This window comes from Polypterus senegalus, chromosome 2 (assembly GCF_016835505.1).
Source record: "Polypterus senegalus isolate Bchr_013 chromosome 2, ASM1683550v1, whole genome shotgun sequence".
Classification (NCBI taxonomy): Eukaryota; Metazoa; Chordata; class Cladistia; order Polypteriformes; family Polypteridae; genus Polypterus; species Polypterus senegalus.
This window is the reverse complement of record NC_053155.1, coordinates 270061597-270089401: the sequence shown is the minus strand read 5'-3', so window position 1 is coordinate 270089401 and position 27805 is coordinate 270061597. Positions and strand designations below refer to the sequence as shown.

Below are 27805 nucleotides of genomic sequence, written 5' to 3'. Positions count from 1 at the left end.
GGCATTAAAAGGGCCTTTGGGAAAAGTTTCGTGATAAATGGATGACCTATTTAACTATGCGTCTATTTCATAATTTGACTATATATATATATATATATATATATATATATATATATATATATATCGCAGTATATTTGCATGATTTCAGAATTTTTCGTTTTATTCATTTCGTTTTGCCACAAATTGTGGTCGCTACGAATACTGCCCTTTAAAATGAAATGAAGCAAAGAACAGTACTGCATTTTAACAAGTATATTCATATTACATCTGACTGATAAAAAACTGAAACGAATCCCCTCCATTCAGCTAATACAACCCGGCAACTGCGTTTGAGACTTCCGCTGTCAACATTATACGTCCTACAGAACAAAGGAAAAAACGAATTGCTTTTCATTCCTACGTTTGTCTTCGCAACACGCTAAGTAAAAACTACAAACTGAACACAGCACACATCCATACCACTTCAGACGCCAAACTTCCCACAAGCACGAGAAAGAAAACCTGTTTTAAAATGCACTAGCATAAAATCAAATGCGACCCCACCACGATACAAGCCAACGACCTTACTAACTGGCAGGTTGAAGCTGCGCCAACGTGACCAGCGCAGCACGCTAGTAAACACTTCCGGGTTATCCCGAGTTCTCCTTCGACTTCCGGACTGTGCGCTGCTGCAGGAAAAACTGGTTCTTGACGACTGTTTCTTTCCCCTTTTTTGTAAACAGTTTACGACGCAGTTAGACTTATTCATAAATATGCGCTGGTTCATTCTAAGTAGGTGATGACTGTAATTGTGTAAGTTGTTTTCTAAATAACACTGCAGTGGAAAGCGAGTTTTGGGTGATTCTGAAGCTCAAGGTAAGCCTTTCTTATTAGGATTGTTCTTGAAAGTATGCTGAATATGTCCAGTGTGAGAGTTCAAACGACAGAAAGTCATGCGCAGCCAAGCAAAAAATAAATGAAGTAAAGGTACTGACAACAAGCATGTTTTTACTCTTGACTAACTATTCGGATAACAAACCCACGTGGTGCCTTAACGGGCTGTGTGTTTTTACAGAGTTAGATGTCGAGCTTGAGCTACTGATCTCTGTTAGACCCAACTGCAGCTTAACATTTAATAGACATGATGAGCACGATCGTGTATTCAAGAAAGGACCCCAGCTGTTCGTTGCAGTTATCAGTCGGGTCACTCGGAGGTCAGTTCTACCAAGGCTAAACCCTCGCAGCGTTGGTCATTTTTGCAGGCACCCATAAGACTTTACAAGTGTCTTACTATAACAAACGGGCACGTCCTGTAGTTTGGTACCAAAGTAACATTTTTTTGTCATCAGATTAAACTAACACTAACATATCGCGTTGTACTGAGCATTATACCCAACAGTTCACACAATAACACACATTAAAATTAGCATATTGCAAATACATAATTACTTGAATTTTGTATATCTGTCTTTCTGTCATATGCCATTCAAACTGACCTTTATCAGTTATAAAGCCACCAGCTACAATGACTAAGATTAAAATCATTCAGTGCATTTCTAGAAATAAATCGCTACTCGGCGTGTGTTTGTGTCCCAACCAGTGTATTTGGTTAGTTGGGCCTTGGTGACTCGGTGGTGGGATAATGACATGATACCTTGGTGGTAGGGACAAAGTTCAACTCCTCGTTGTCACTTTATTACGAAAAAGCAGGTAAAATTGAGCATTTCAGCATCAACAAGCAAATACCATACTGCTTGATGTTGGGTTGCTAAGTACTAAGAAGAGGCAAATTGAGTTACTTGCCAAGTTGGGAAATATTCGCAAGGACACCAATGACATGTTCACAGCGAGTAATGGTCTACCAATAGTGGTAATCCAAAAGCAAACAGGTGGTGAGAAAGGCTCCTCCAAAGACTTTATGGGAATGCAGGCAAGGAAGGTTGAGACAGTTGAAGCTACTGATGGCAAGACATTAGAGTAATGTTGAGGATACACATTGTGCCTGAAATGTCAAGTATTTTAAACTTTATTCTACTGCCAGTGTTCCGCTATTGAAAATAATGCTATTCAAGAAACCAATCATTAAATACATAAAAAGAGTACTAATTAAACCCAGATTTTTAAAACAGCAAGCTACCAGTATTTTGTTAACGTCGGTACTGGAAGTAAATGGTCGCTTTCAAGCACCTTGCACTTGTTTGTTAATTAGCATGATCTCTACTGCCGATTCCCTACTCCTCCCAACAACCGAGTTCTGGTATTGATAATGGAAAATGTTTAGTACAAACCCAACTCTGTTCTTATGTGGATGCTTACTAGCATGTTCAAAAACTCTCTGGCACCATGATAAGCCAAAATTAATTTTATTTATTAGAAAATATAAATCATCTTACCTGGTGTACTCTTTACCTCTATCCAATATAAAAAAATTTAGTAATACTGCTATCTTATTCAGACACTTCGGTATCCTGTGCTAAAAAATAAATGATCACGTTTGTATTTAGACACGGCATATTTATTGTCTTTCTCAGCGAGCAGTTCACCCTTTTTGACCTATCGGTTCATTGTAACTAAGTGTACTTGGGTAGTTTTGGTCATATTTGCTTTATACCACTAACCCCAAAAGAACCTGAACAAACCGACAGCCTAGTTCCAGATGGTTTTTAATTACAGGCAGAATTACTAAAGGAAGGATTCATTGTGCAATAAATATCAAAATTAGCAATGGAACCCATATGTAAGATATGAATCATTGATGGACTCTTATGTCAAGACTGGTAAATTTGCATGGTGGGAAATCTAATAATTTGAGTTCATCCAGTTCCACCATATTAATCTTAGGAACATTCCAAAATAAATTGGTGCTTTAACAAACCAATAATATAATAATGCAAATAGAATAGTGGTAAATATTTTCTTGAAAACTATGTTCTGATTACTCATAAAAAAATAAAACACACACACACTCTACAGTTATGGTAACATGCTTGCTTGTCCTTTTTTTTTACACCCTTCAGCCATTAAGATGTACATTAGGGCAATGTGATGTCTTAAAAGTTCACATAGTCACATTGTCATTTCAAAACATTGACAATGTACGATACCTTTGTCTCTTGGTGGGATAGTGTAATGGAGAGATGCTTGTGGATTACAAATAATTTGCCTCTTCAACCCATGTACCACAGAAAACGTCTACACAAGGTGGTGGGAGAATGTTGCGTGTGTGTTTTAGCTTGGAGCTGAGGAGTTCGTTTCTGTTGTCTCTCAGATTGCTGCAACTCAGCACACACAAGTTATATTCAGTAATGTTATTATGACTCAAAGGTGATTTATTCCAAGGTCATTTTACCTTCTTCACACAAGACCCATAGTGTTACTCGGGCTGCGAAAACCATGCTAAAAGCGTTAGTCCCGAGTGTCACTTGGGCAACTGTACAGATGCGCCTTCTGTAAGCGTTAGAACCGATGATCACTCGGGCAGTAAAAGTGCTGTCAGTGCTGCCATTCTTTGGAGAAATGTCTGAGTTTAGGTTTTCACTAATTATGAAATATCTACACTTTATCAACAATGAAGACTTTGATGAAAATACCCATCCAGCACCCAAAATGAAAAAAAATTGTGAGATATGCCAGGCGATTGTAGTAACATTTCAGAGCATTTTACATTCCGGACCAGGAAGTCAGCATCAATAAAAGTCTCATGGCTTATAACGGCAAACTGTCTTGGATACAGTACATCGCGTCAAAAAGAGCAAGATTTGGCATAAAGCTTTACAAGCTTTGTGAATCTAAAAACGATGTAAATTTGGAATTTGGTTCTGTGGAACAGGAAAATTGACAATATTTGACCTGAAATACAATTAGTACGGTGTTGTCTTGTCATTGGTGCCGACTTTGATAGACGCTCTGCTGGATCAAGGTTACAGTGTAACCATGGACGATTTTTATACTTCACTAGAGCTATTTGACATCTTGCTGCAAAGACGCATAGGCAACATTGCGTCTCAATCATCATGGCATACATGAAGACTTTGGCAGAGCTAAATTACAGCACGGTGGCGCAGTGGTAGCGCTGCTGCCTCGCAGTTAGGAGACCCGGGTTCGCTTCCCGGGTCCTCCCTGCGTGGAGTTTGCATGTTCTCCCGTGTCTGCGTGGGTTTCCTCCGGGTGCTCCGGTTTCCTCCCACAATCCAAAGACATGCAGGTTAGGTGGATTGGCGATTCTAAATTGGCCCTAGTGTGTGCTTGGTGTGTTTGTGTGTGTCCTGCGGTGGGTTGGCACCCTGCCCTGGATTGGTTCCTGCCTTGTGCCCTGTGTTGGCTGGGATTGGCTCCGGCAGACCCCCGTGACCCTGTATTCGGATTCAGCGGGTTAGAAAATGGATGGATGGATGGATAAATTACAGTAAGTGCAGCTTGGCACAAAGGTAAAGTGCTTGTTCTGAAATGGAAGGACACAGATGTTTGTCTTCTTAGCACTGTACATAATTCAGCTACAATCACTGTACAGGCAAAAGGCAACAAGCAGGTTATGAATCCTTGTGCTGTGGTCATCTACAACAGCATAATGGGTGGTAGAAATCTTGCGGATCAAGAATTGACTTTCTATCCCGCTATGCGGAGGCAACAAAAGAAAATACTATAAAAAGCTATTTTGTGATCTGGTGGAACAGTGAATGTGGAATGAATTTGTGTTATACAAACAAAACGCTGCCAAAACTATATCTTATGCAAACTTTACATGCTAGCTTGTAGAAGAAATTCTTTGCTGCACATCCACCGTCCACACTACCGCTAAAGAGACGTGGTCGACCCAGAACATTGCATATCAATCCAGAACGTCTTATTGGTAGACATTTTATTGATTATATACCTCCAAAAGAAAAATACAAAAACAGAATCCAACTTGTACCTGTGCAGTGTGCTGTTCAAAAACTGATAAATAGGGAATGAAAATCTGAAAGGAAACCCACTATTATTGTGTTGTTATTACTGTGATGTTGGATTATGTCTTTCAACGTGCTTTTAAGTTTTACCACAAAAAGAACTTATTTTGAGATTATATAGGTTTGGCATCATCAGTAGTAATATTATTACTGTTATTATTTTTGTTATCATTGTTCATTTCATATTATTTTTAATCGTCATTACTATTATTATTTCTATCTTTATTATACTTTTGAGACTTAGTAAAAATATCATTTTTCATGCCACAAAAATGCAACGCTTTTTACGGGTTTTTTTTTTTTTTTAAATAAAATGCAATGCTAAGGAGGTGAAAATTGCTACAAATCACGTGCCATATTGGTATAAAACTCCCCTGCATATACTACTGGTAGAAAATTGCAGCCTTTTGGCGTTTAGTAATCATAGTGGTTCACATCGCGATTTAAGTTTTAATTCAATTAATTGTGCAGTAATAAATGTGCATGTAGGAGGACAATTAATTTATTACAAATTTAATATCTTGTTTACACAGTACAATTACATTCCCATTTGCCATCAAGCAGTGCTTGAAGTGGAAACAAATTACTGGCTATATATTCTGGTTAGTTACTGTCTTTTTCCTCCACCCAATTCCTTAATACTTTTACATGATGGGGCGGGGGGCTCCCACTTGGACAACTGAGTGCGTGTGTGTTTATTAGGATGTAATAAGGAAATGGTGGTCCCCTTGAATATGCGAGTGTTATGATACATTAATATTCAATTGAAGGGTGCGGGACCCCTTAAATCTTTGAGTGCCTTTGGCACTGGACCACTTCAAACACTGCCAGCAAGGCCAAACAAGCACCACCACACCGGTGCTTGAATCTCACTGCATAGCTTATGTAAAATATAACACCTTAAGGATAGGCTCCAGCTGACCCTTCTACCCTTCCCAGGATAAGCGGGTTAGGAAAACAGATAGTGAATGAAAAATATGTTGCTGACAAGTTGCATCAGCCTGGATATCAGTCAGCACACCTACAAAAATTGCAAAAGAATTCCAACATATGTGGCCACAGTGAGCAATCATTTAAAGGATAGTGAGCTACCTAAAAGAGTGATGTAAATAGTATGAAACCATAGCCACTTGGAGCCTGCGAGCACTGGTGCTATAAATATACCTGCACTCTTTCTGTTTAAACGTTGTGCATGACACAGTGATCAGGCAGCCTTCACTCGGCTAAAGTGCATTTCTGCTAATCAAGCATAGCAATGGAGTCTCACAAACACTTGTCAACTTTCTTGATTAAAAAATAAATTTTTTAAAAAAAGTAACAGCTATAGTTTGGTGCTTTGAGGGAATTTCTGTAAATGTTTGGAGCCAGTTGACCATTTTTATTTACATTGACAATGTGTCCTGCCAGTCGATGATGGGCAATATCATTGAGCATCGGCTCAGCCCTAATGTACATCTGCAATCACACAAAATGTATATAAAGAATAGAGAAAAGCTTTAAAAAAATCACCTTTTTTTATTAGAAACATCAAGTACTTTTAAGTTTGGCACATGTATGATAATACCAGATAAACGATGGGTGCAACACACACTGTCAGGAAAGGGACTGGGCCATGCCTTCTCCTTTATCATGTTTACATCAAGTTGGAATTATTTTAGGTTGGTGGAAGGGGTGGAACATTCTGATGTCAATATAAGATGGCACTCAACAATGATGAATGTCCATGGTAGTGGTACAGTTGTGCACACTGGTTTAGAGAAGAAAGGCAAGGTTGTTGGCTTTATCAAGGTGTTTGCCATAAAAATGACATATTGGAAGAGTGAGACTTTTGGGTGGTCCTGCCAAAGTTAAGGTTTACAATTGATATGTGTGCATTTACATAAACGTTTGTGTTCACTTACTAAATAGTCTTATTTGGCATAAGGACTTGAGGCCCTGCTTTCATTTACTGAAGGTGCTGTGGAAACTGTAGCCATTTCATGAAGTTAACGCACAGGTTCAGGCCAAATGTGTATTTCTCTTAATTTTAGTACAGACATTCTGCATGTTACTGTATTATGAAAAAAGAATTGCTTGTTATTTCCAGAGTTGCCAGTAATCCTGGCACATTTGATTTTGTTAAAAATAAGTATTTCTTGGTGAAGGATTACTTTTTCTCAGAATAAATTTGTTTCAGGTAAAGGTTACATTTCCCTATCTTTTAGTATGAAGTAGAAGTAATTCACCAATGATTTTTTGTTTCAACTAAATCCAGTTGATACTACAGTCTGAAATTAGTTATATCATGTGAAGATATTAGCTCCCTGTTGTAAATTTATACCGTTACACTTAAGTTTTTACACTTAAGTTTCCATTTTAATGTATAATGGCATTTTGATTGATCATGTTGTAAGGTTCATGAAATCAGTTGAAGTATCTTTGTTTCTCAATTAGTTTGTCCTTGAATGAATATTTCACCCAAAAATGACTTTATGTTACTTACCCTTATGTAGTTCATAGTGATGGCCAAGAATAAATGTTGTTCTCATGTTTTCATGCTGAACAGAAATAATAAAAGTTCTGATGTAATAAGATATCAACACTGGACAGCAACAAACAATGTTAAAATCTCTAGTTGCTGTGGTCACAAAAACCACATGTCATCCAATTGCATGCTCACATTTTTACAAAACATGTTGTTAAATAACCATCTCTGTAAGTCATTCTTGTGAACAAAATCCGAATGCACGCAGACAAGCGTTTGAATTGTAGGCCCACCTCTTGCTATATTCATAGTCGTGAGCTACAACTAGAGTATGTTGGGATTACTTAGCAGCAGTCTGTGACACTGAGGGCGAATTTACCTGCTTATTGAAGCATCATTGGATATGAAGCATATTCTCTTTCTGATAATGGTTTACATGCATTTCTTTAACTTTCATGCTTTAGTTTTATGTTTCTCGGTGCACACTTTGTTGCCATCATGTATAGTGTTCTGTTTCCAGGCTATTTTTATTCTTAATTGTATGATGTGTTTTGTCCACAGTAGGCTTATCTGTTGCAGATTAGATATGAATGTCATTTATATAAGCATATAAAAGCTTATATTTTGTTTTCTCATTCATATCCTCATACAGTCTTCACTTTTGTTCTCTGATCTTCGTGTGTTGGACTCTTCAAAGATCAACCTCTGATAAATACAAAAAGAATGTAATCTGTTATGCAATCTGATACTTCTTTTCGTACTCTTAATACTCTGATACTCTTCATACTCTATCTACTGTAAACCTATAACCACTGAAGCATTTCATACCTTAAATTCCCTGAAATCAGCAGATTGGCCAAGTGTAGTCATTTAGGAGAGATGTTGTTCAGTGTTTGTGACCTCCCAGAGTTTGGAACGCCTTGCTGTTTTAATGAACAATGGCAGTGGTTTTGCTTTTTTTGACTGCCTGTGACGTAATGGAGGCCAGAATCTTTAAATATGGATCTGTTATTCTTTATACCTCAGAAGCACTGCAAGATTTGTTTCTGCACTTAATGATAAACTGTGGAATATTGTGATGGTCCTAACAAAGTGTTCTGTTTGTGGACGTGACACTGGATTACCATGTCCTTTGTAATATTTCACATTTGATGTCCAAACAAAACACATATGCTAGGTGAAAGTGTCCAGCAAAGCACAATCATTTTTATGTGTGTCTTTGATCAATCAGATTATTGTTATTATTAGGCATTAGATGAACTGTGCAAAAAATGCAAATGATTCACAGTCTTGCTCACCAGTGTAGTCATCTTTTGTATTACTGCAGATATACTTTGTTGATCACTTTGTTTTTTGTTCTTTCTTCAAAGGCAATATTTTTAAAAGATGGCTAGACCTTCGGCCCCAAGATATAAATACAGGTATTTAAAAATGTGCATGAACCTAAAGTAGAAAAATCATTTAACCCTTCTTCTAAATCAACTTATTTTTAATAATGTGAATTACAGCAGTAATTTTATAGGAATTTTTAGTCATTTAGAATTCAAGTAATTAAAAAAGTAATTTAAAGTTATTATCAGTAAGGCTTACATTAAATTGTAAAAATAAATATCATATTTTTAATTTTAAAAATATTTTTCAGATATAGTACTATAAATAAATAACAGCTCAACATAATATTTTTGTTCTAATTCAGGTCCACATCGCCGTCATATAGGAGAAGCCCGGAACCATATGAAAAGCAGTCTTTTGCCCCCCATTATAATGAGGATTTTCAGAACTATAAAAGAGGACCTGGAAAACATTCTCAGTGGAAGTATTCTGAAAAAGATAAAGATTTTGAAGAAAATAATTCTAGAATTCATCATCATGATAACGGCAGACAAAAATACATTGATTACAGGCAACCTCCACCTAATGCAAAAAGAATGCAATCAGATACTTTTCATGGATACTCTAACCACAGAAAGCCGACAACTACTGAAACGTTTCATACCTCAAATTCTCGGAGACCGCCAAGTCCAGATAGGCCAAGAAGCAGGGGACTGTATGAGCCTAATAAATACCCAGAAGAGATGTCCAGTGATGGGTATGAGAGACAACATTATGAGGATAAAACACATAAGCCAAATCGAATGAAGAGCCCCAGGCATTTTAAGGATGGTGGAAAAGACAAGCCTTATGACCGTTCACTACGTGAAGAAAAGTGGCAGGATAAAAAAGATTGTGCCCCTTCCTGGTCAAGAGAGTCGTTTTCTGTTTCTCCTCGAAGAAGCTCCGAAGAATTTCATGGGCGAAGTTCTTATAAAGAAAGAAACCGGAAAGAATCGTTTCAGCCTGGGTAAAGTGATGTGCAAGGCTAAGGTTCAGCAGAATAAAAGATTACATATTAGTGCAGAATGTCAATTGCTGGATCTTGTATTGATTTGTAATTTTTTGATAACTTCATATTTGTTCAGGCCTGGTGTATATGTGTAAGGGCTGGTTTTATGTAGGAAATGTGTTGGGTCTTTACAAAAAGGTCAGTTAAATTGTTACCCAAACACATGTTAAAAATGCTGCAGTCTGAAGGGTATTTCAGCAATGCTGCAAACATACAAGTTGTAAAATATCTCTTCTGTATGTGATGCACGTGTAAACTACTTTGTGTCAACACAGGTATCCTGTGGAGAGGGGTTTCAGAGACCAAGGTCACTCAAGAGAAATGGAGCGGTATCAACAAGAGGAAGCTCCTCGCAGAAGTCCTAAGTGGAAACGGAACCATTCTCCTCCACCATTTGTCAATGACATGCCTGAGGATTTTTCACGTGAAGATCACCGTCCAGTTGACAGAGGTTACTATGAGGAAGAAGTGACAGGAAATTTGACGTTCAACTATGATCACAAGCATCCAAGCAGACGCTCCCCGGGTAATTATCAGCACCCTAAAAGCTACCCCAGACAGGAAGAAGATTATGCTCTGAGCTCTCGGGATAAAGAAGGCAGTCATTTCAGTAGTGGAAAAATCCATTCAGCTGCAGACAGACATCCAGGTTCAGCAGTTAACCAAGATAAAACTTTTTATGGAAGTCCCTCAAAGCCTCGGAAAGCTGATGTGGACTTGAGACCACAAGCATCTGAGCTGGTAAGCAGAGAGAAGTTCAGAAATGATTCTGGTATGTCAAAAGGGAATTATGAAGAAAGTTTTAAAGAGAAGAGGTTTCTCCGCGGTGAACTGCATTATTCAGGTGTACAGAAACCTTATAAATCAAATTCCTTCTTGGAAAGCACCAGGGGTGAGACTTTAACCATCAAAGTTGATATGAAGCATACTTTAAGCAACTATAGGTAAGTCCTTTTATTTTGTCTCATTTATAGTTTATGAGGCTGGTTTTAAAGTCATTTCCTTCTACATTTGACTCAAACAGATCTAATAATTTATTATTATTATTATTTTTTTGAATTTTGAGAATGATACTGCTTTCATCTAGCAAAACATGCTATCCTGAAATTTTCTCCATTGGAAAATGTCAGCAGATTGCAGTTGCATTATTCCAGCTTTGTAATTCATTTTATAATTTGCTTTAATATTCATCCGCTACAGTAACTTAAGAATGTACAGGAAATTACATTCTTCTCTTTTCATTGGCTTTTGGAGAAGTGAGCCAAATCTTCAAATGTCACTTATTGTTCACACTTCTAATTGATCTCTGGAAAATTCAACAGCTGGGAAAAATTATGGAGGATGGGCACTGGTTGTTTGTTAAACTGACGAACAATTAAAATGTGATTTAACAGAATGTGGTAGACATGATTCTGAAGTGGATACATGTGTTTCAAAATGGATGAATGGAATATGTCTTTGTGCGTTGTCCTGGGACCTACAACATTTGTGAAGACACGGCAAAGTCAATATCCTATACTAATATTGGGGTAAGAATTTCTTCAGTATACAGTATTCACAAGGAACAAATCCAATGTCAACTTTTTAATTAATTATGGATCACCAAACTCAGCATGGCATTTACATAATTGGATGTATTATTGAAATGTGGCTTAAAGAGTTAACAGTTTTAAATGGAACTTTGAAAAACCAGCAGATTCATATTCAAGTCAATATCAAGTATTAAATATTACAAACTGAAAAATCTAAATTTGAGACACAAGCTGTTAATGGATACTTCAAAATGGATACAGCAAAAAAGTTTTACATTACAACTCTACAGTCAGAAAGTACCTTTTTTGTCACTACAGTGTTTTCGTATTTGGAATTTTCATTATTAGCATTACCTACCAGATATCCATATCTAGAAGTTATGGTAAATACAGCATCATATGGTTACACATTAACAAAATTCCAGCCTAAAGTAACAGGTTGTCTGGTTTACTTGTACATGATCTACAAAAAGGAAAACTGTCTTGTGTTGTGAATTCTTTAAATGTTAAAATCAGCTCACTGCCTACGGACTTTGAAAAATTTCTAAACTTAAAATTAAAAACATCATCATTTGGGAAGGATTTCATAAGTAAATATCACTTTTGGAGCTTTTCTATTGGTTTTTAAGCCTGGACAATAAAACATTGAGAATGTTCAACCCTTAAACATCAAGTATAAAAATGCTTGTTGTGGATTTTTCTAAATAAAAGGATGAACCAGCTGCGTATGTTTATATACATTCTATAATGTAAGTTTTGGGAACTTGCCAATTTATTCCAATCTTTAAAATTGCAGATGTCTTTCTAAGCAGTGTTTTGGAAAAAATGGCATTCTGTGTGTTATGTGAAATTCCAAGCTAAAGGACTCTAAATCATGGAAATGTCTTGCATTTTCATCTGGATGGTGCTAAACAGAACAATGAAACAAAAGGAAAATAATTGCAATGGATGCGTATTTCAGTGTGACGATTAACAAATGATCAATATACATATTGCACAAGTCATTTCACTGTTATTTCAGTATTCACTTCCCCTTGCATATGGGAATTGTCAAGTGGGAACTACTTGCTAAAGTACAGAATCAACATGATGGACATGTTTAGACAAGCAGCAGTCATCAAAACATAACTGACCAGTGACACAAGAATATTAAAGTGAGACTAAAGCAGCGACCTTCAAAATAATTCAAATAAGTGTTTGTAAATCATCTTTAAATGTAAATCAGATTTTGTGCATCTGGAAACCCATATTCCTGAGACTAGCCAGTGAGCTAGCACGTTATCATGATGCTGTTCTCTAAAAGGACTGTCTGCATTTTATATGATACTAAGGGTTTTGACCAGCCCAGTACATTTTACAGAAGAAAGAAAAACAGCTGTTAAAAGTGAATTGTACAGCAGTAGCAATGTGTAAGCTATTTGGTGAAGATCTCAAACCCACCACTTCTGGTTGCCTTTTAAAAATGAAGTGTCATCAGGATTGGTCAGCATTATCAGAGTTCCGTGATTCAGTGTGGTAGATTAAAATTTGCTGCTAATATCCTTTGACTGTCAGTTATTTAATTTCTTTCAGTTGCATATGATGGAACAACTTCTGGAACCAAAGCTTATTATACCAATTCAAGCTTTACAAAGCACAACTTTTTGCCAGCCTCTTGTTGTGCTTAATTTTTCAGATGCATGTCAGCAATGTCTAACTTGGAAAATGGAGAAATATGGGAAAACTTCTTCTTGGGTAAACCCCTTCAGACTCTCAAGTGTTATACTTACATTGGGGACATTATGATGATCTGCAACAGTATGTCTTCATCTCAAAAAACTGGACTTTTGCACAAAGAAGAGGCAGTTGCTTAATAAAACTTAACAGATAATGGTATACAGTACCATGTGATTCTTCACATCTTCTTGCTGTTATAGAAAATATTGGATAAAAAATACTAGAAGGAAACCTGTCAAATGTACCTGGTTCCAAATGAAATTTTCTCCCTCAATGGAATTTAGTCTGCAGTATAAGTATAAAACTACTGAACTTGCAGACAGTTTTCCAGTTTCTGCTTTGGAAAAATGGGAATTCACGTTTCTGAAAACGCCTTTCTGCATGTTATTACTACATAGCCATGCTATTTATAAAAAGATGTTTGTTTTCTGTCTGTCAAAATGGACATTTATCAGTTTTTGCTGACTTTTGAAAGAACTCCGAAACATTAAAAACGTGAAGTGAAAAGTAGAGATTGATAGCAACAGTCTCCTGTGATCTACCATGTGAAGATACTGGAACAGTAATATAAATGATTTTAAAAAATTGAAGGAAACAACTTTGCCAGCCTCATAAATTGTGTTTTTATTATAAAGTGAAATTCAGTTTATGAACCTTACCTCTTTGATTACAACTTTGAAAATTTGAAGTCAGATAAGTACTTGATCTTAATTTGTAGCATTTCCTCTCATTGGGTTGCTCTTTGCCACACAATATTTTTTTTCTTTGGATAAGCTACCAATTTTTAATTTAAGTCTAGAATATAAGGGTGATAGGCGAGTTTTGCTTTAAGGAATTGGTGGTATATTTGGATGCCATGTTTGCTTTTTACAGGTGAGAGAATATAATTCTTGTAATAGTTGTTTGGGGGCAATTTACTAAGCATGCTCCTTCTAAATATTCAGTAAAAGTGAAGTCCAGGTCCCTACAGCTGCTCACAAGCCCTACATACAATGACAGTCTTGGCACATTGTGTGCTGGAAAGTGATGTGTGTGTTGTATGGTGGCTATATTGTGAAGTTTTAATTTTCTAACCACTCTGATATTATTACATCATATCACTGATTTTTTGGAATATTTGGATGACTATTGGTTTACAAATGGAAGTGGAATTGATCATGGGACTGACTGACCACATATCTCTGCAGTGGCAGCAGTTTTTCAGATGTTATACTAAACTGTGATGGTGAAGAGGGAGCTAACTGCTTCTCTGTCCAACCATAAGAAAAAGATTGCAAGCACAAGGAGCCTAAATAAGTTTCCTGACCAGGGTTACAGGACTTGCTTTCCTCAATAGTGTGAATCATTCAGCAATATGAAAGGATCTTGAAGTAAAACTCCTGCTTATCTGGATCAAGAGGAGTGAGATGATCTGGCTTGAGTCAATGGGGTACATGAAGATATCCTGAAGAGGGGTTATGCCAGACATAGCCAACAGCAAAAAGATCTGGGGCAGACCTAGTATACATTGAAGGCATTATATCTCTCAAGCGAAATGAGAGCATCTTGGAATTCCTTAGAAAATGGTTTCATGGGATAGAGTGGTGCATTCTGTTCAGCTCAACACGTTGTCACTGACGCCCTCTTCTGGGAAAAACAATTGAAAGTATGATGCATTTGTTTTGATATATTTTTAATTCTCTACATAGTTCTTTTTTTAACCAATTTAATTCTTCATATGGTCCAAAACTAAACAACATCTACATAACTTACTTGGAAGTTTCTAAAAAAAATAAAAATAAAAAAATAAAGTTACATAAATTGTTCATTTGATTGCTGAATATAAAACACATGGACATGGTTTCCAGGTAAGTCATTTTAAGTGTTTTTAATTTTCATTTAATTTTTAAAACTGTTTTTATGAAAAATGTTTTAATGTGTTTTTAATTTTTGTAGCTCCAATAGCCACACAACAGAGAGGCAGCTTTCTCAGGATTTAGTTGCAGTAAGCAGGAGAGGTCTGGATTTCCAACCTTTATTAAAGCAGTCTGGCTCATTAGGTCAGAACTTTCGACATTCCCACACTGGGGACTTTGCTCAAGAAATCATTTCTTTGGTCCACCAAGTCAAAGGTAAGTATAGTTAAAACAATAAATAATAAAATAAATCTTTAAATTATACTTTATATTATATGTGAACAGGTTGTGAGTTTATTGCATTTATTCTGATATTGAGGATTATACTTTATATTATATGTGAACAGGTTGTGAGTTTATTGCATTTATTCTGATATTGAGGATACCTGTACCCTGAATATCTTGAACAGTTAAAAAGACAAAATTGTCAAATAGTATACTGTGCTATTACTTTGGTATGTTTGGAAGCAAGTGAAATAGAACTTAAATAAGACACTGCAGCAATCACACTAAATAAACATATACTTAGCCTTTCTGGACAAGCATTATTGCTCTAGCGTGGTAAATGCAGTTTTTTAAATCAATTCATGTGACATATTTAAGCAAACCTCGAAGAGCTCTTTCTGACCATGTCATACAATAGGAACTTTAATCTGTAAACAATTCCCACACTTGGCATGATTCTTTTTATTTTATTTATATTTAGATCTCTTCTGGCCTCTCACATGCTGATCACTCTCAGTTCACTGTAAAATGCTCAGGTCAATTTTGTACAACCACATTTCATAATAGGACTTACTGTTAATCAGTGACATACTTAAATTTTTTATCTTACGAGTTGACCAAATCAGTCTGACAAAATATGTTGTATGTTTTTGTTAAGTTGCTTTTATTGTGCTGATGGAGTGGGAGTGATTTTTACAGTTGTCCGTATGTCTTTTGCATGTGCATTTATCTAGAAACCACAAGAATGTATGATACAGATGATTTATCCAGTCTAATTCATTTAGTCATTGGTTTCTGTGATACAGAAAGCAGTAAATAATTGTGATGCAGATTTATATAAGGCAAATAATATTTGTATAATGTTGTTGTTTTCTTTATACTTCGATTTGAGAATTGAAATAATCAAGCTACTCAAGGTTCCATTGTTTTATGGAATAGGCAGAGCCATTGTGATTCTATGGAACATTGACAAATATGTTACGTACTGTATGTAATTTGGTTATTTTTGTCCCTTGTGAAATTTCCAGAAAGCTATTTTAAAACTGAAAACGTAACTTTGAATGATCGATTTTCAAATATTCAAGAATTCCACTCTGACTTGCCACATGAAGAAAGACAGCCATTAGCGCCAAAAATTAACAGGTACTTTGCTGTAAATTTGTATGTATGTATGTATGTATTTATTTTATATCTGGCTTTGATTTAAAATAAGAAAAAAATTGCTATGTAAAATTATGTGTGCAATGTATCTTTCATGTATTGGAATTAGTCTTACTGGCCAGCCAAAACATCTATATTAATAAGTCTTTAACTGAGATCTTTGTAATGTGTTTAGCAAAATATATACTTTAGATAATAAGGTAATAATTTGATGTATTCAAACTAGGACAAATAAGAGGAGCAGGGCCCAACATTAATATTGCCACCTTACAGCACGTAGGTTCCTGTTTGCTTGTGGTTGGAATTTGCATTTTCTTTTTGTTTCCTTTCAGCCAATCCAGTTTCTTTCTAATTTCGGTGATATCACTTTGACTGGCTACTGTGTATTGCCACAGTGTATGTATTTCTCAGTCATGACACTCATATTTTGTTTGACTGTTTCTTAACACATGTTATGCACAGTTTCTATTTGGATTGTCATTTTAGTGATAGGCTGTGACTGTTTACAGGAAGTGGAACATCAAAATTGAAATTATAAATTCTGAACTTTTGCTGAACTGTGTTTATGGGTGCTTATTTCATACTAAATTTCATTATCCATTGAGGGTTGCATCCTACCTAATAGCCAAAGCTCTTACGATACACATCAACTTTTGCACAACCCTGAAAGGTATATTTACATCAACAAGTGGCCTAATAGATGTATAGGAAAGATATGCCATATATGTGTAGATATCTTCTTGTTTAAAGTTATTATCTTTTGATTGTAAAGATGCATAACAATCCTGCTTTTCAATTGAATTAATATGTTTCATTAATTTAGACGCATTGATTTATCCCTGTCTGACCTTAAAATGAAGAAAGTGAAAAAGTCTGGCCCTTCACAGGTATAAATACGTCTTTGGTGTTTTTTATTGGTTGCTTTTTTTTTTTTTTAAGACAAAGTATGTGTTTATGTACCTAAAATTTTCAAATTTCAAATATTTGATAAACAATTGATCATTGAATATACTATCTAAATTAAAGTGTAGGTCTGGAACAGGTGAACTGTATTATCCTAGAAAAATGATCGTTTTTAAGCCAAAATTACCGTATGCTTTAATCATTGTAAATTTCATCTGTAGATAAAATTGCATATTTGAGTCAACATCTAAGATTTGACTTTTTTTCCAGATATGGATTTGAAAAGGAAAAGTTGGTTCTTTGTAATTGTATAGATCCAGTGCAACCAAAAATAAACTGCTCAAAAAAATGAAAGGAACACTTTGAAAACACATCAGATCTCAATGGGAAAAAGAAATCCTCCTGGATATCTATACTGATATAGACTGGGTAATGTGTTAGGAACGAAAGGATGCCACATTGTTTGATGGAAATGAAAATGATCAACCTACAGAGCCCTGAATTCAAAGACGCCCCAAAAATCAGAGTGAAAAAATTATGTGGCAGGCTAGTCCATTTTGCCAAAATTTAATTGCAGCAACTCAAAATTGTACGCAGCACTTTGTATGGCCCCTGTGTTCTTGTATACATGCCTGACAACATTGGTGCATGCTTCTAATGAGATGACAGATGGTGTTGTGGGGGATCTCCTCCCAGATCTGGACCAGGGCATCACTGAGCTCCTGGACAGTCTGAGGTGCAACCTGGTGGCATTGGATGGACCAAAACATAATGTCCCAGAGGTGTTCTATTGGATTTAGGTCAGGAAAGTGTGTTGGCCAGTCAATGGTATCAATTCCTTCATCCTCCAGGAACTGCCTGCATACTCTCACCACATGAGGCCAGGAATTGTCGTGCACCAGGAGCCACTGTACCAGCATAGGGTCTGACAATGGGTCCAAGGATTTCATCCTGATACCTAATGGCAGCCAAGGTGCCTTTGTCAAGCCTGTAGCGGTCTGTGTGACCCTCCATGGATATGCCTCCCCAGACAACCATTAACCAACCAACCATACCAGGTATCGCCTCATGCTACCAGTAGTGACACTGACTGTAGCCAAATGCAAAACTAGTGAAGAAACAGTCAGAAAAGATGAGGAGGGAAAAATGTCAGTGGCCTCCACCTGTTAAACCATTCCTGTTTTGGGGGTCATCTCATTGTTGCCCCTCTAGTGCATCTGTTAATTTCATTAACACCACAGCAGCTGAAACTGATTAACAACCCCCTCTGCTACTTAACTGACCAGATTAATATCCCATAAGTTTCATTGACTTTATGCTATACTCTGATTAAAAAGTGTTCCTTTAATTCTTTTGAGCAGTATATATTCAAAAGGTCCTTCCTGAAAAGAATGTATATATGAGGTAGCACTGCAGCCTTACAGTAGGGAAAGCAGGGTTCGCTTCTTGGGTACTCCCTGCTTGAAGTTTGCATGTTCTCCCCATGTCTGCGTGGGTTTCCACCAGGTCCACCAGTTTTCTCCCATAGTCCCAAAGACATGCAGGTTAGGTGTGTTGGTGTTGCTAAGTTGGCCCTAGTTTGTGTATGTGTGTTTGTGAGTATGTGTTTGTATTCACTTATCCATGGACTGGCACCATGTCCAGGGATTGTTACTGCCTTGCACCTATGTTCCTTGCATGATTGCTGGAATCGGCTCTAGCTGCCTTGCGGCCCTGCCCTGGATAAGCAGGCTAGGAAAATAGATGGATGTGTGTTTAAGACTGTAATTACTATTTGAATACAATTGAAAATGGAATAGAATATTATAGCCATAATGAACTGGTTTGGTTTCATTTAGGATAATTCTAACCCTTTTGCCTTTTTTCTTTTACATATGCAGATTTCATTTACTTGTTTTATTGTTTTCTTTGACATAGGCAAATTCTAGAGTCGCTGAAGATCCAAATGATCTTAGGCATGATATTGAGAGGAGGAGAAAAGAAAGGTTGCAAGATACTGAGGAACATAACTTTGCACCTGAGCATCTTCCAGAAGGTGATCATTTCACAGGAAGGTAATTTCCCCAAACCCCCAAGAACATTTACAGAGGAGTTATTTTGCCTCTGGTATTTTGTATGAATGTGTTTGTTAACATATGTTACTTGCAGTATCTAATTAGATTGTCGTTTTAGTGATGGGCAGTGACTATTTACAAATAGTCGAAGGTCAGAATTGAAATTATAAATGCTGGAATTTCTTTGTAATAGAAACACCTATAAAAATAAATGGTGTGTGTTCAGTAGATACAGATTTGAAGTGTTTTTGGGTTTATAGTCTGTTTTTGAGGAACCTAGTTCTAAATAATCTGAAATATATTACTAACAGTAGATTTAATTGCATATAATTGATTTAAAGCACAAAAGTTGATTTGCACCGCAGAATATTCATAAGCAACAAGAGTATGCCTTCTTTTGCATGCAGTACATTTTCTCCATTTATTTTTGTTGATTTTTCTCATAGTGTTTCCCTCTCCTTCCACATATACTGTATATCTGTGATGTTGGGTTGATTGGATTTTTTTAATGAGAAAGTATGTAAATGTGTTCTCTTGTGCTCTGCAATTGTTAGCGTCCCATCCATAGTCTGTTCCTGCCTTGCATTAATCTCTGGCCCCCAGTAATTATAAATGTGATGATTCTATCAAAAAGTTCATTAGTATGACAAGTGCCCATATATACAGTAGAATGATACATTTACATGTGGGATTGCAAGTGTTACTAAGTGTAAAAGTATATTACAGAATATAAAGAGCATTGAGAACAGGTATATTTTACTTGAAGAATGTGTACAAAAACTATAACATATCAAAGAAAAACTGTTACTAAATGTAAGAGCTAGATTCCACTGTTTATTTTTTGAACAGATTCAAGAAAAGCTCCGGTTTTATAAGGGGACAGCAAGATGGCGAGCATTTCCCAAGACAAGGCCATTTTACCAACTTTCCAGAAGGGAAAAGAGGCAGACGATCACCAAATATGGTAATTTAATGTTTACCATAGTAAATAATGGTCCTGTGCAAATATGTACTAATTGGAAAATTGAAGGATGACATCCAAATGCCTCTTCAGTATTTTAATAAGGAACAAATAACTAGTTTATTCAGAAGTTAAACACATAGACTACATGACTTACATTAGCACTGTGCCATATGATCCAGAGACCTTTAGTTCACAAAAATGAATTTTTAATAAATAAAAAAAAATGTTAATATTTAAAAATAAAAAGACCTAACTGCTGTAACCCTTGGAAACATACAGCAGATGAGAACACTTCCTGATTGTGTGTTTTCAACTACCTGCAGTGGTTACACATGCATGTCTGTCTGTCTTTTCTTAGTGCTCTTTACATTTTCAAAAAGGCATGTGAAGATCCTAAAAGATAGCTTTTACATTTTATAATTAACTATCTTATATTTCCTAACCATTAAGGTTAAAATTCTGATAACTTACTTCTACACAGACTTTTCCATTTGCACAGGAACATTAAACAGAAGTGACAAAAAAAAATGTAAAAATCAGTTTCAGGAAACAACAATTCATTTTACAATACGTGAAGCTTATAAAATGTTCATGTGATCACATAGTAAATATTTTTTTTTATCTCTGTAAATCTGATTTTTTAAGAGGTCTTGGATCAAGAGGCTATACATCACAATGAACAAAAGCAACACCTAAATTGTATGCTGATTCAGTAAACCTAATGGTGAATCCAGCTGAGGTAAAGAGTGACAGAATGTCGTTGCGGTCAGCATCATTCCCTCCATTAACTAACATTTCTCTTTTATCTGTATTTAGAGACAAATAGTTCTCAATTCACAATTAATTAATTACAGCATCAATCATTTTAGAGTGTCACCTGCATATGAGTGAAAGTTAATGTTATGTTAATAATAGTTCTCAATGGAAGCATGTAAAGTAAAACCAGTAAATGTCATAATACTGAGCCCTCTGGAGCAGCATATTCAACTTCTGAGAGTAATGACAGAGTACTGTTAGAACTTTTCTGTACATACTGGTAACAATTGAATAAATAAGAACTAAAAGTGCATGTGAGGCCAATGTAATTTTCCAGCCTTTGTAATAAAATATTGGTCACAATGGTGACAAATGCTGCACTTAAATCTAACAACATCATTTTTTGCAAAGTTCCTTCATCAGAGGATATCAGAATGCTGTTTACAACATGGGTTAGTGCCTTTTCTGTACTATGACCACTGCAGAAGCCATGCTGGAATTTCTGAAACAAGTTGTAATGTGTGTGGTGACAACTTTTTCAGGTATTTTACAGAAAGGGTAAAATTGAATTGGGTCTGTAATTATTATGCACATACTTATTATTACAGTACCGTAATCATTTCTTCTAGAACAGTGCTTCTGAAACTTGGTCCTGGGGACCCACTGAGGCTGCAGGTTTTTGTTCCAACCAGCTTCTATTTTTAATTGGACTCTTGGGCTAATTACGTGAACTGTTATTTCTCTGTTTAGGGAACAATATAGAAATTAGAAAACTAAGTTTGGTTTATATATATATATATTAAAATGTACTAAGCAGTTATATGGGAATAATTTATTTTGTTCTTTTTAACAATATTTACATCTTGATTTTCATTCTATTTTTCTAGGTGTTCTAGTTTCTTAATCAATCCATTATTTACTAATTAGTGGGTCTGACGCTAAAGTATTTCCAGCCTTTGATTATTCAGTGTTGTTTGCTTTGCTTGTTTTTAATTGTTGTTATTAAGATACAACAAGGGGGGAAAACTGCACAGAGAAAGCGTAAAATATTGTATAATGAAATCAACAAAAGAGAGTTAAGCATTTAAATCTATAGCAAAAGCAGAAATATTTTTAAATGTCTTACACATGTAAAAATCACGCCACTGTGCTTTTCTGAATGTAGAATAAGAGAAAATAATACCAGCTAATTAAATTACCTCAGTTATCAAGGGTGTTGTCACTGATTATGAATCTATTTGAAAGAAAAACCTGCAACCACAGTGGGTCCCCAGGGGCCGAGTTTGGGAAACACTGTTTCTAGAACATTTATTTACTGTATATGTTTGTGTTGCATAACTGAGTGCTTATGATTCTATTTTATAATGCTTTTGCTTAGATCGATGGATATCGGTCCATGCCATCAACTCCAAAACCTACATTTGCTCGGAAGAGACCCTTTGAAGGAAAATCTGATAACTTCATACCCACAAAAAGGCCTTTCAGGGTAAACTTGCATTCCTTATTCTGAAGATCAACTAGAGTACAAGCGTATTAAGCTGTCTGCTTTGATTTGTCTCTTTTAGAACTTGAATGAATATTCTTTAGAAGGTCACATTGTTTACAAAGCAACAGTTAAACTTGATTTTTATTAAATGAATTTTGAGTTATTTTTGGATAAGTGGGAAATGTGATAACCAATAGTTATCTGCTTCCAAGAGTTATTTAACATAATACATTTTAGGACCCTTTTGTTAATCAACTTTATATTTTCTTTAATTTAAGCCATTGATGTTAATTATTTGTTCTGAAAACTGCTGGTTGAGTAAATAATAAAGAAAAAAATTTACAATTCTAGCTTTGTGTACCTCCAAAAATGTCTCCCTTAATCTTGATGTCAGTTATTTGTTGAAACATCCTTGGCCTTCCTTGTTGTCACTTTTAAAAAAAAAAAAATTCATCAGTCCAATTTTATATGAAGAGGAGGGGAAAATATCTTTGTGCGGATCAGCAGGTAGTTTTTGTGTCACAATTTTCTGCCCTGAAAACAAATGGAGTGGCCATTTCTTTTTAATATCTCTTTTGATCACTGTAGATGAAACTACAATATCCAAGCTGAATTTCTGATTGCAGTGCCTGCACTTTTAGATCAATACAGATGTTCCAGTTGCAGTTGTATTGTATATGTATAGTTATAATATGAGAGGAAATCACAAAAATTGGCGATTGCAAAAGAAACGTGCATGATAGGAAAATTTTAAAGAGGATTTTTGTAGTCAGCAGGCCAAAATACATAAGATAAACCCAAAAATATTCATTGTCTAGTGCAGGGGTGGGGTGGGCAATGTTGGTCCTGGAGAGCCGCAGTTGTTACAGGTTTTCATTCTAACTCGGTTGCAATTAGAAACCAATCCTTACCATTCTCAGACCTTATTTCATTTTATGGCTTGTTAGTCTGTGCAATGTAAAGTTCTTGTATATTAGATTTTTTTCCTTTCCAAAGTTACCAACAAAATAATTTGAAGCCTAAAACAGATCATTTTCAGTGTGACACATTTTTCTATTGAGTGTTTTATTAAATCAAACAGTGCATGATGAACACACAGAGATTTAAATGGAAAAAAGCTAGATGAAGAACTGCTGGCTCCTTTGTCATTTACATCTTATTGCTATTAAGGAGCCATTAATACACTGAATGCAGCTGTTTTAAGATTGAAATAAGCAATTAAGGGTGGGGGAACCTTCACAAATAAGACCACTAAAATGAAGCATCAAAATGTCACTTAATCATTAAGTGCTTCAGCAACAATAATTGACTTCTCATGAAGGAACTGGGTTGGAGCAAAACCCTGCAGCCACAGTGGCTATCCGGGACCGACATTTCCCGCCCCTGATTTAGAGCAATGGACTGAAGAGTGATGCTAGGAAACCTCAGTGCCTTTGTTATCTGTTTTTATCCTCACCAGACCTCTGCCTGTAAATAACTGTGTTTCTCAGTTCCTGGAGAAACTATTTTGTCTTCCTATAACTTTGTATGTAATGACCAGTGATAGGATTTAACATAACAAACACTTGGTGAATTCATTTTAACTATAGATTGTTAACAATGTGATGGTGTCGGGTTAAGACATTTGTGTATTTTCTGATAGTATATACTTTAGGAATTTCAATAATTTTGTTATCCTTACCAAGAAAAATCTGATTTAAATGTCTTTGATGATGATGTTTAGATGTTATGCAATAAATTGTATGTGTAAAATATACAGTGCCCTCCATAATGTTTGAGACAAAGACACATATTCCCTTGATTTACCCTTCTGCTCCAAAGTTTAAAGATCTAAATCAAACAATTTAGACATGATTAAAGTGTCCATTGCAGACTTAAATTTAAGGGTATTTTCTTTTTTTTTTTGGTAACACCATGTAGAAACAACAACACTTCTTCAACATGGTCCCCACACCCATCCAACCCCCAACAAACACCACCCCCCACAAACCCCGAATTTCAGGGCACCATATTTTTTTGGGACATAGCAGTAGTAGGTATATAAAGTAGTCATATTTTGCACTTTGTTGCCTATCATTTGCATGCATTGACTGCTCGAAGTCTGCAATTCATAGATATCACCAAGTGCTGAGTATCTTCTCTGGTGATGTTCTGCCAAGCCACTAATGCAGTTATCTTCAGCTCCTGTATGTTTTGGGGACTTGTCCCCTTAAGTTTTCTCTTCAGCATATGGGACGTATGCTCAATTGGATATAAATCAGGTGACCAGCTTGGGCATTCAAGATTTTCCTGTTTTTTAGCTTTGAAAAACCCCTGTGTTGCCTTACCAGTATGTTTGGGATTATCATCTTGTTGTAGAATGAAGCGCCGCCCAGTGAGTTTAGAGGTGTTTGTTTCAACTTGAGCAGATCAGATGTTTCGGTACACCTCAGAATTGTAAGCAGTTACATCATCAATGAAAGTGAAGAGTGCCAGTACTCCTGACAGCCATACATGCCCAAACCATAGTGGCTTCATTTTCTTTCATTGGCACAGCTCTTGTCCTCACATTGAACAGTGGCAATTATAGACTCCATAGGTAGTCTGTAGGTAGAAGCACGCCTAGGTATTGTATGCCTACATTAAAGAAGCAATGAAGCACATTTGAATAATCACAAACACCTGTGATACCATTTTTTCCAAACATTAAAGTGTCTTGAAATGAGGAAGAAGAAAAACATTTCTCATTTCTACATGTTGTGACCAAAATATATGCAAATACTCTTAAACTGAAGGCTGCAAGTTGCACTTTAATCACATCTGAATTGTTTGATTTGTAAATTTAAACTGTGGAGTAGAGAAAATTATGGAGAGTACTATATATAGTCCAAAAAGATGAAATTATACTAGAAATGTCCTACTTATTAAAAAATATTTCTTTTCCATGATTTATGAATTTTCATTAAAGCTGTAGGGTTTTTCTAATATAGTTGGAATAGTTGTTATGCAAAACTAGAAAAGCACTTTTAGGTTTCTTTTATATTAGCGGCCGATTGAAAAAGCAGACTTTTTGGCATTTAAAGTGTAGATATCTAATAGAATTTGTATATTTATGCACATTTGTGAATGATCTGTTTCACTTTTTTAGGCACCCTTTCATCACAGTCACCACTAGTCGACTCCTTTTGAAGACATCATCAAATGTTACTTACTCTCCGGTGTATCAAATCCAGATGAAGAAAGGCATTAAAATCTGCTAAAGTATTTTCTTATAAACTCTCAGCCATAGGTTAATTCAGTGTAAGCATTTTTCAGAACCGTATTGTTAAATCCGTCCAATTTATATTTTGTAACTATTTTATTACAAAAATCAGTAAAACCTAGATGTCATATGGAATTAACAGTAACCCATATAAATATAAGGCTTCATCTCATTATGGAATATGATATCCTACATTTTCTTATATTTATGAGTGGAGTCTGTAAATTCAAATTTTTGTATCTTATGGGAATGTGGGGTTGCATATACTGTAATGGATTTTTCACCTCTGTCATAAGAAAAGGCTTACTTATATAAAAGCTGTTTTCTCGATGTCCACTGATCACTTGTTAGGACTGATATTTGAGTGGACCTTGGAACCATATTGTAATAGTGGCTGCTAAATGGGTTTCTGGTTAGTGTTTTCTCTTAAAAAAAAAAAATAATTTTTTGTTAATTAGCTCTTTAACACCCATCACAGCACAAAGTTTGAAGTTGTTATAGCAATTAAAAAATAAAATTGCTGTTTTTCATTAAACATAATGGTAAGTTAACAGTTGGTGATAAGTGTATATTTACATTATATTTCTCTATCTCCTCTGCCAGACAATGATTTACATTTATTCATTAGGAAATTTACATTCCACCTTTCATTTGTTCATTTGAAGGTTAGATGAGGATGCTTTGAAATTTGTTTTACTAATAAAATATTTTAATCAGAGTTCTATGTAGATTTAATTATACTGTAATATGACATAGTAATATAGTGAATGGAGAAATTTTATAGTAAAAGAATACTAATTTACAGGGTTTTTACATGTAACAAATGTCAACATAAAACAAGAAAATGCATTTAACATGCCAGACACTTAAACAAGTCATTGATGTGTCATATCGATTACAATTTCACTGGATTAGGTAGGCAGTGTGGTGTTACGACTAAGACATTGGACTTTAAACCATAAGACCATCACTCTATTTACTACCTCTGCCCAAATTGTTCAAGTCAATGAACCTACCTTAGCTCTACCTGTTAAAAAAGAAATCAATAAATCTGTAAATACTTGTACTATATGCTGATTTTGTCAATCTCTTTGGATTAATATATTAACCAAATATATGATGATTATAATGGTTAGTAGGCACATATTGGCTACAGCGTACAAGCCTGACTACTCACAGTTGCAGCTTTTGAGTTTTTAAGGTAATTTAAAATGATATGATTACTAGCAAAATACCCGCGCTTCGCAGCAGCGAATTACTGCCTTAAAATTTTTATTAAGAAGAAAATTAAGCCTTTTTAAACCGAGGGAAAATATACCAATAATTATTTGTTAAGGATCTTTTTGTATACCACATTGTCAGTTCGGCCCTCCGGTTGTAATACGACCAAGCTGTGCGCTGAGCTTACTCTTGAGCATGCAACATACAGTTGGATTGCTGCTGTCATAATCATTTTGAGTTTCGTGGTTTGTTTCAATTATTACAGTATTTGTAGGACTTGTGTTGAAGAGACATTCGGCATCTGTCAAGCATTGTAAGTATACAACCGGTTTCATCGATAACTTCACATCCAGCTTTTGAGAGTTTAAACATTCATAAACATCAAAGTGTCCACTACTGAAATCGTCACCTGTCAATCTAAGATGTTTAAGAGGCATTGGCGGTTGTCGAAAGGTGTAAAATATTTGGCCATTTCGGTACACATGAAAGCGACAACCGAACAATTCAGCGGCAGCCATCAACTCACATGCAGATCCATAGGTGAAGGGCTTAAGCATTTCACTCTTCTAGTGCTCCTGTGTAGTATAATTATCTCCTGTACCGTCATCAGTCCACACCTTGAACCTGTCCCAGTCATTCAATACATAAGACACAATGTTCCTCCGGATATCAAGAGTGAGCCTAATATGGTCGTGCAATATGTAACAAAGAGAATGGAAAACGTAGGTGCCATCTCCGGGCACTCTCACTAAGTGACAGTTCTTTGATCGATGGTGATCACCTCGATAGACATGTTAATGGGGGTACGGTTGGAATGATAAAGGAAATGGGTATCTGAACAATGTAAAGTAAGTCTAAAATACCTACACAATAACTATA

The 27805-nt window shown here is 35.7% G+C and overlaps 1 protein-coding gene across 1 annotated transcript; it reads left to right on the top strand.

Annotated features, from left to right (window-relative positions):
- Window positions 1-641: 641 nt before the first annotated feature.
- On the top strand, window positions 642-26423 carry LOC120523872 (BCLAF1 and THRAP3 family member 3-like). The gene is made up of 11 exons (XM_039745543.1): window positions 642-855; window positions 8760-8810; window positions 9086-9730; window positions 10048-10716; window positions 14956-15131; window positions 16169-16283; window positions 17125-17188; window positions 19122-19258; window positions 20108-20222; window positions 22357-22464; window positions 25592-26423. The coding sequence occupies exons 2-11, from the start codon at window positions 8776-8778 to the stop codon at window positions 25616-25618; spliced, it is 2091 nt and encodes a 696-aa protein (XP_039601477.1). The 5' UTR covers window positions 642-855; window positions 8760-8775; the 3' UTR covers window positions 25619-26423.
- Window positions 26424-27805: the final 1382 nt, after the last annotated feature.

Excerpts from the sequence above, each read along its gene's own strand:
- LOC120523872 (XM_039745543.1), top strand. The coding sequence starts at position 8,776 with ATGGCTAGACCTTCGGCCCCAAGATATAAATACAG. Across the intron at positions 8,811-9,085 it reads GCCCCAAGATATAAATACAG|GTCCACATCGCCGTCATATA; the intron begins GTATTTAAAAAT and ends GTTCTAATTCAG. Across the intron at positions 9,731-10,047 it reads AAAGAATCGTTTCAGCCTGG|GTATCCTGTGGAGAGGGGTT; the intron begins GTAAAGTGATGT and ends GTGTCAACACAG.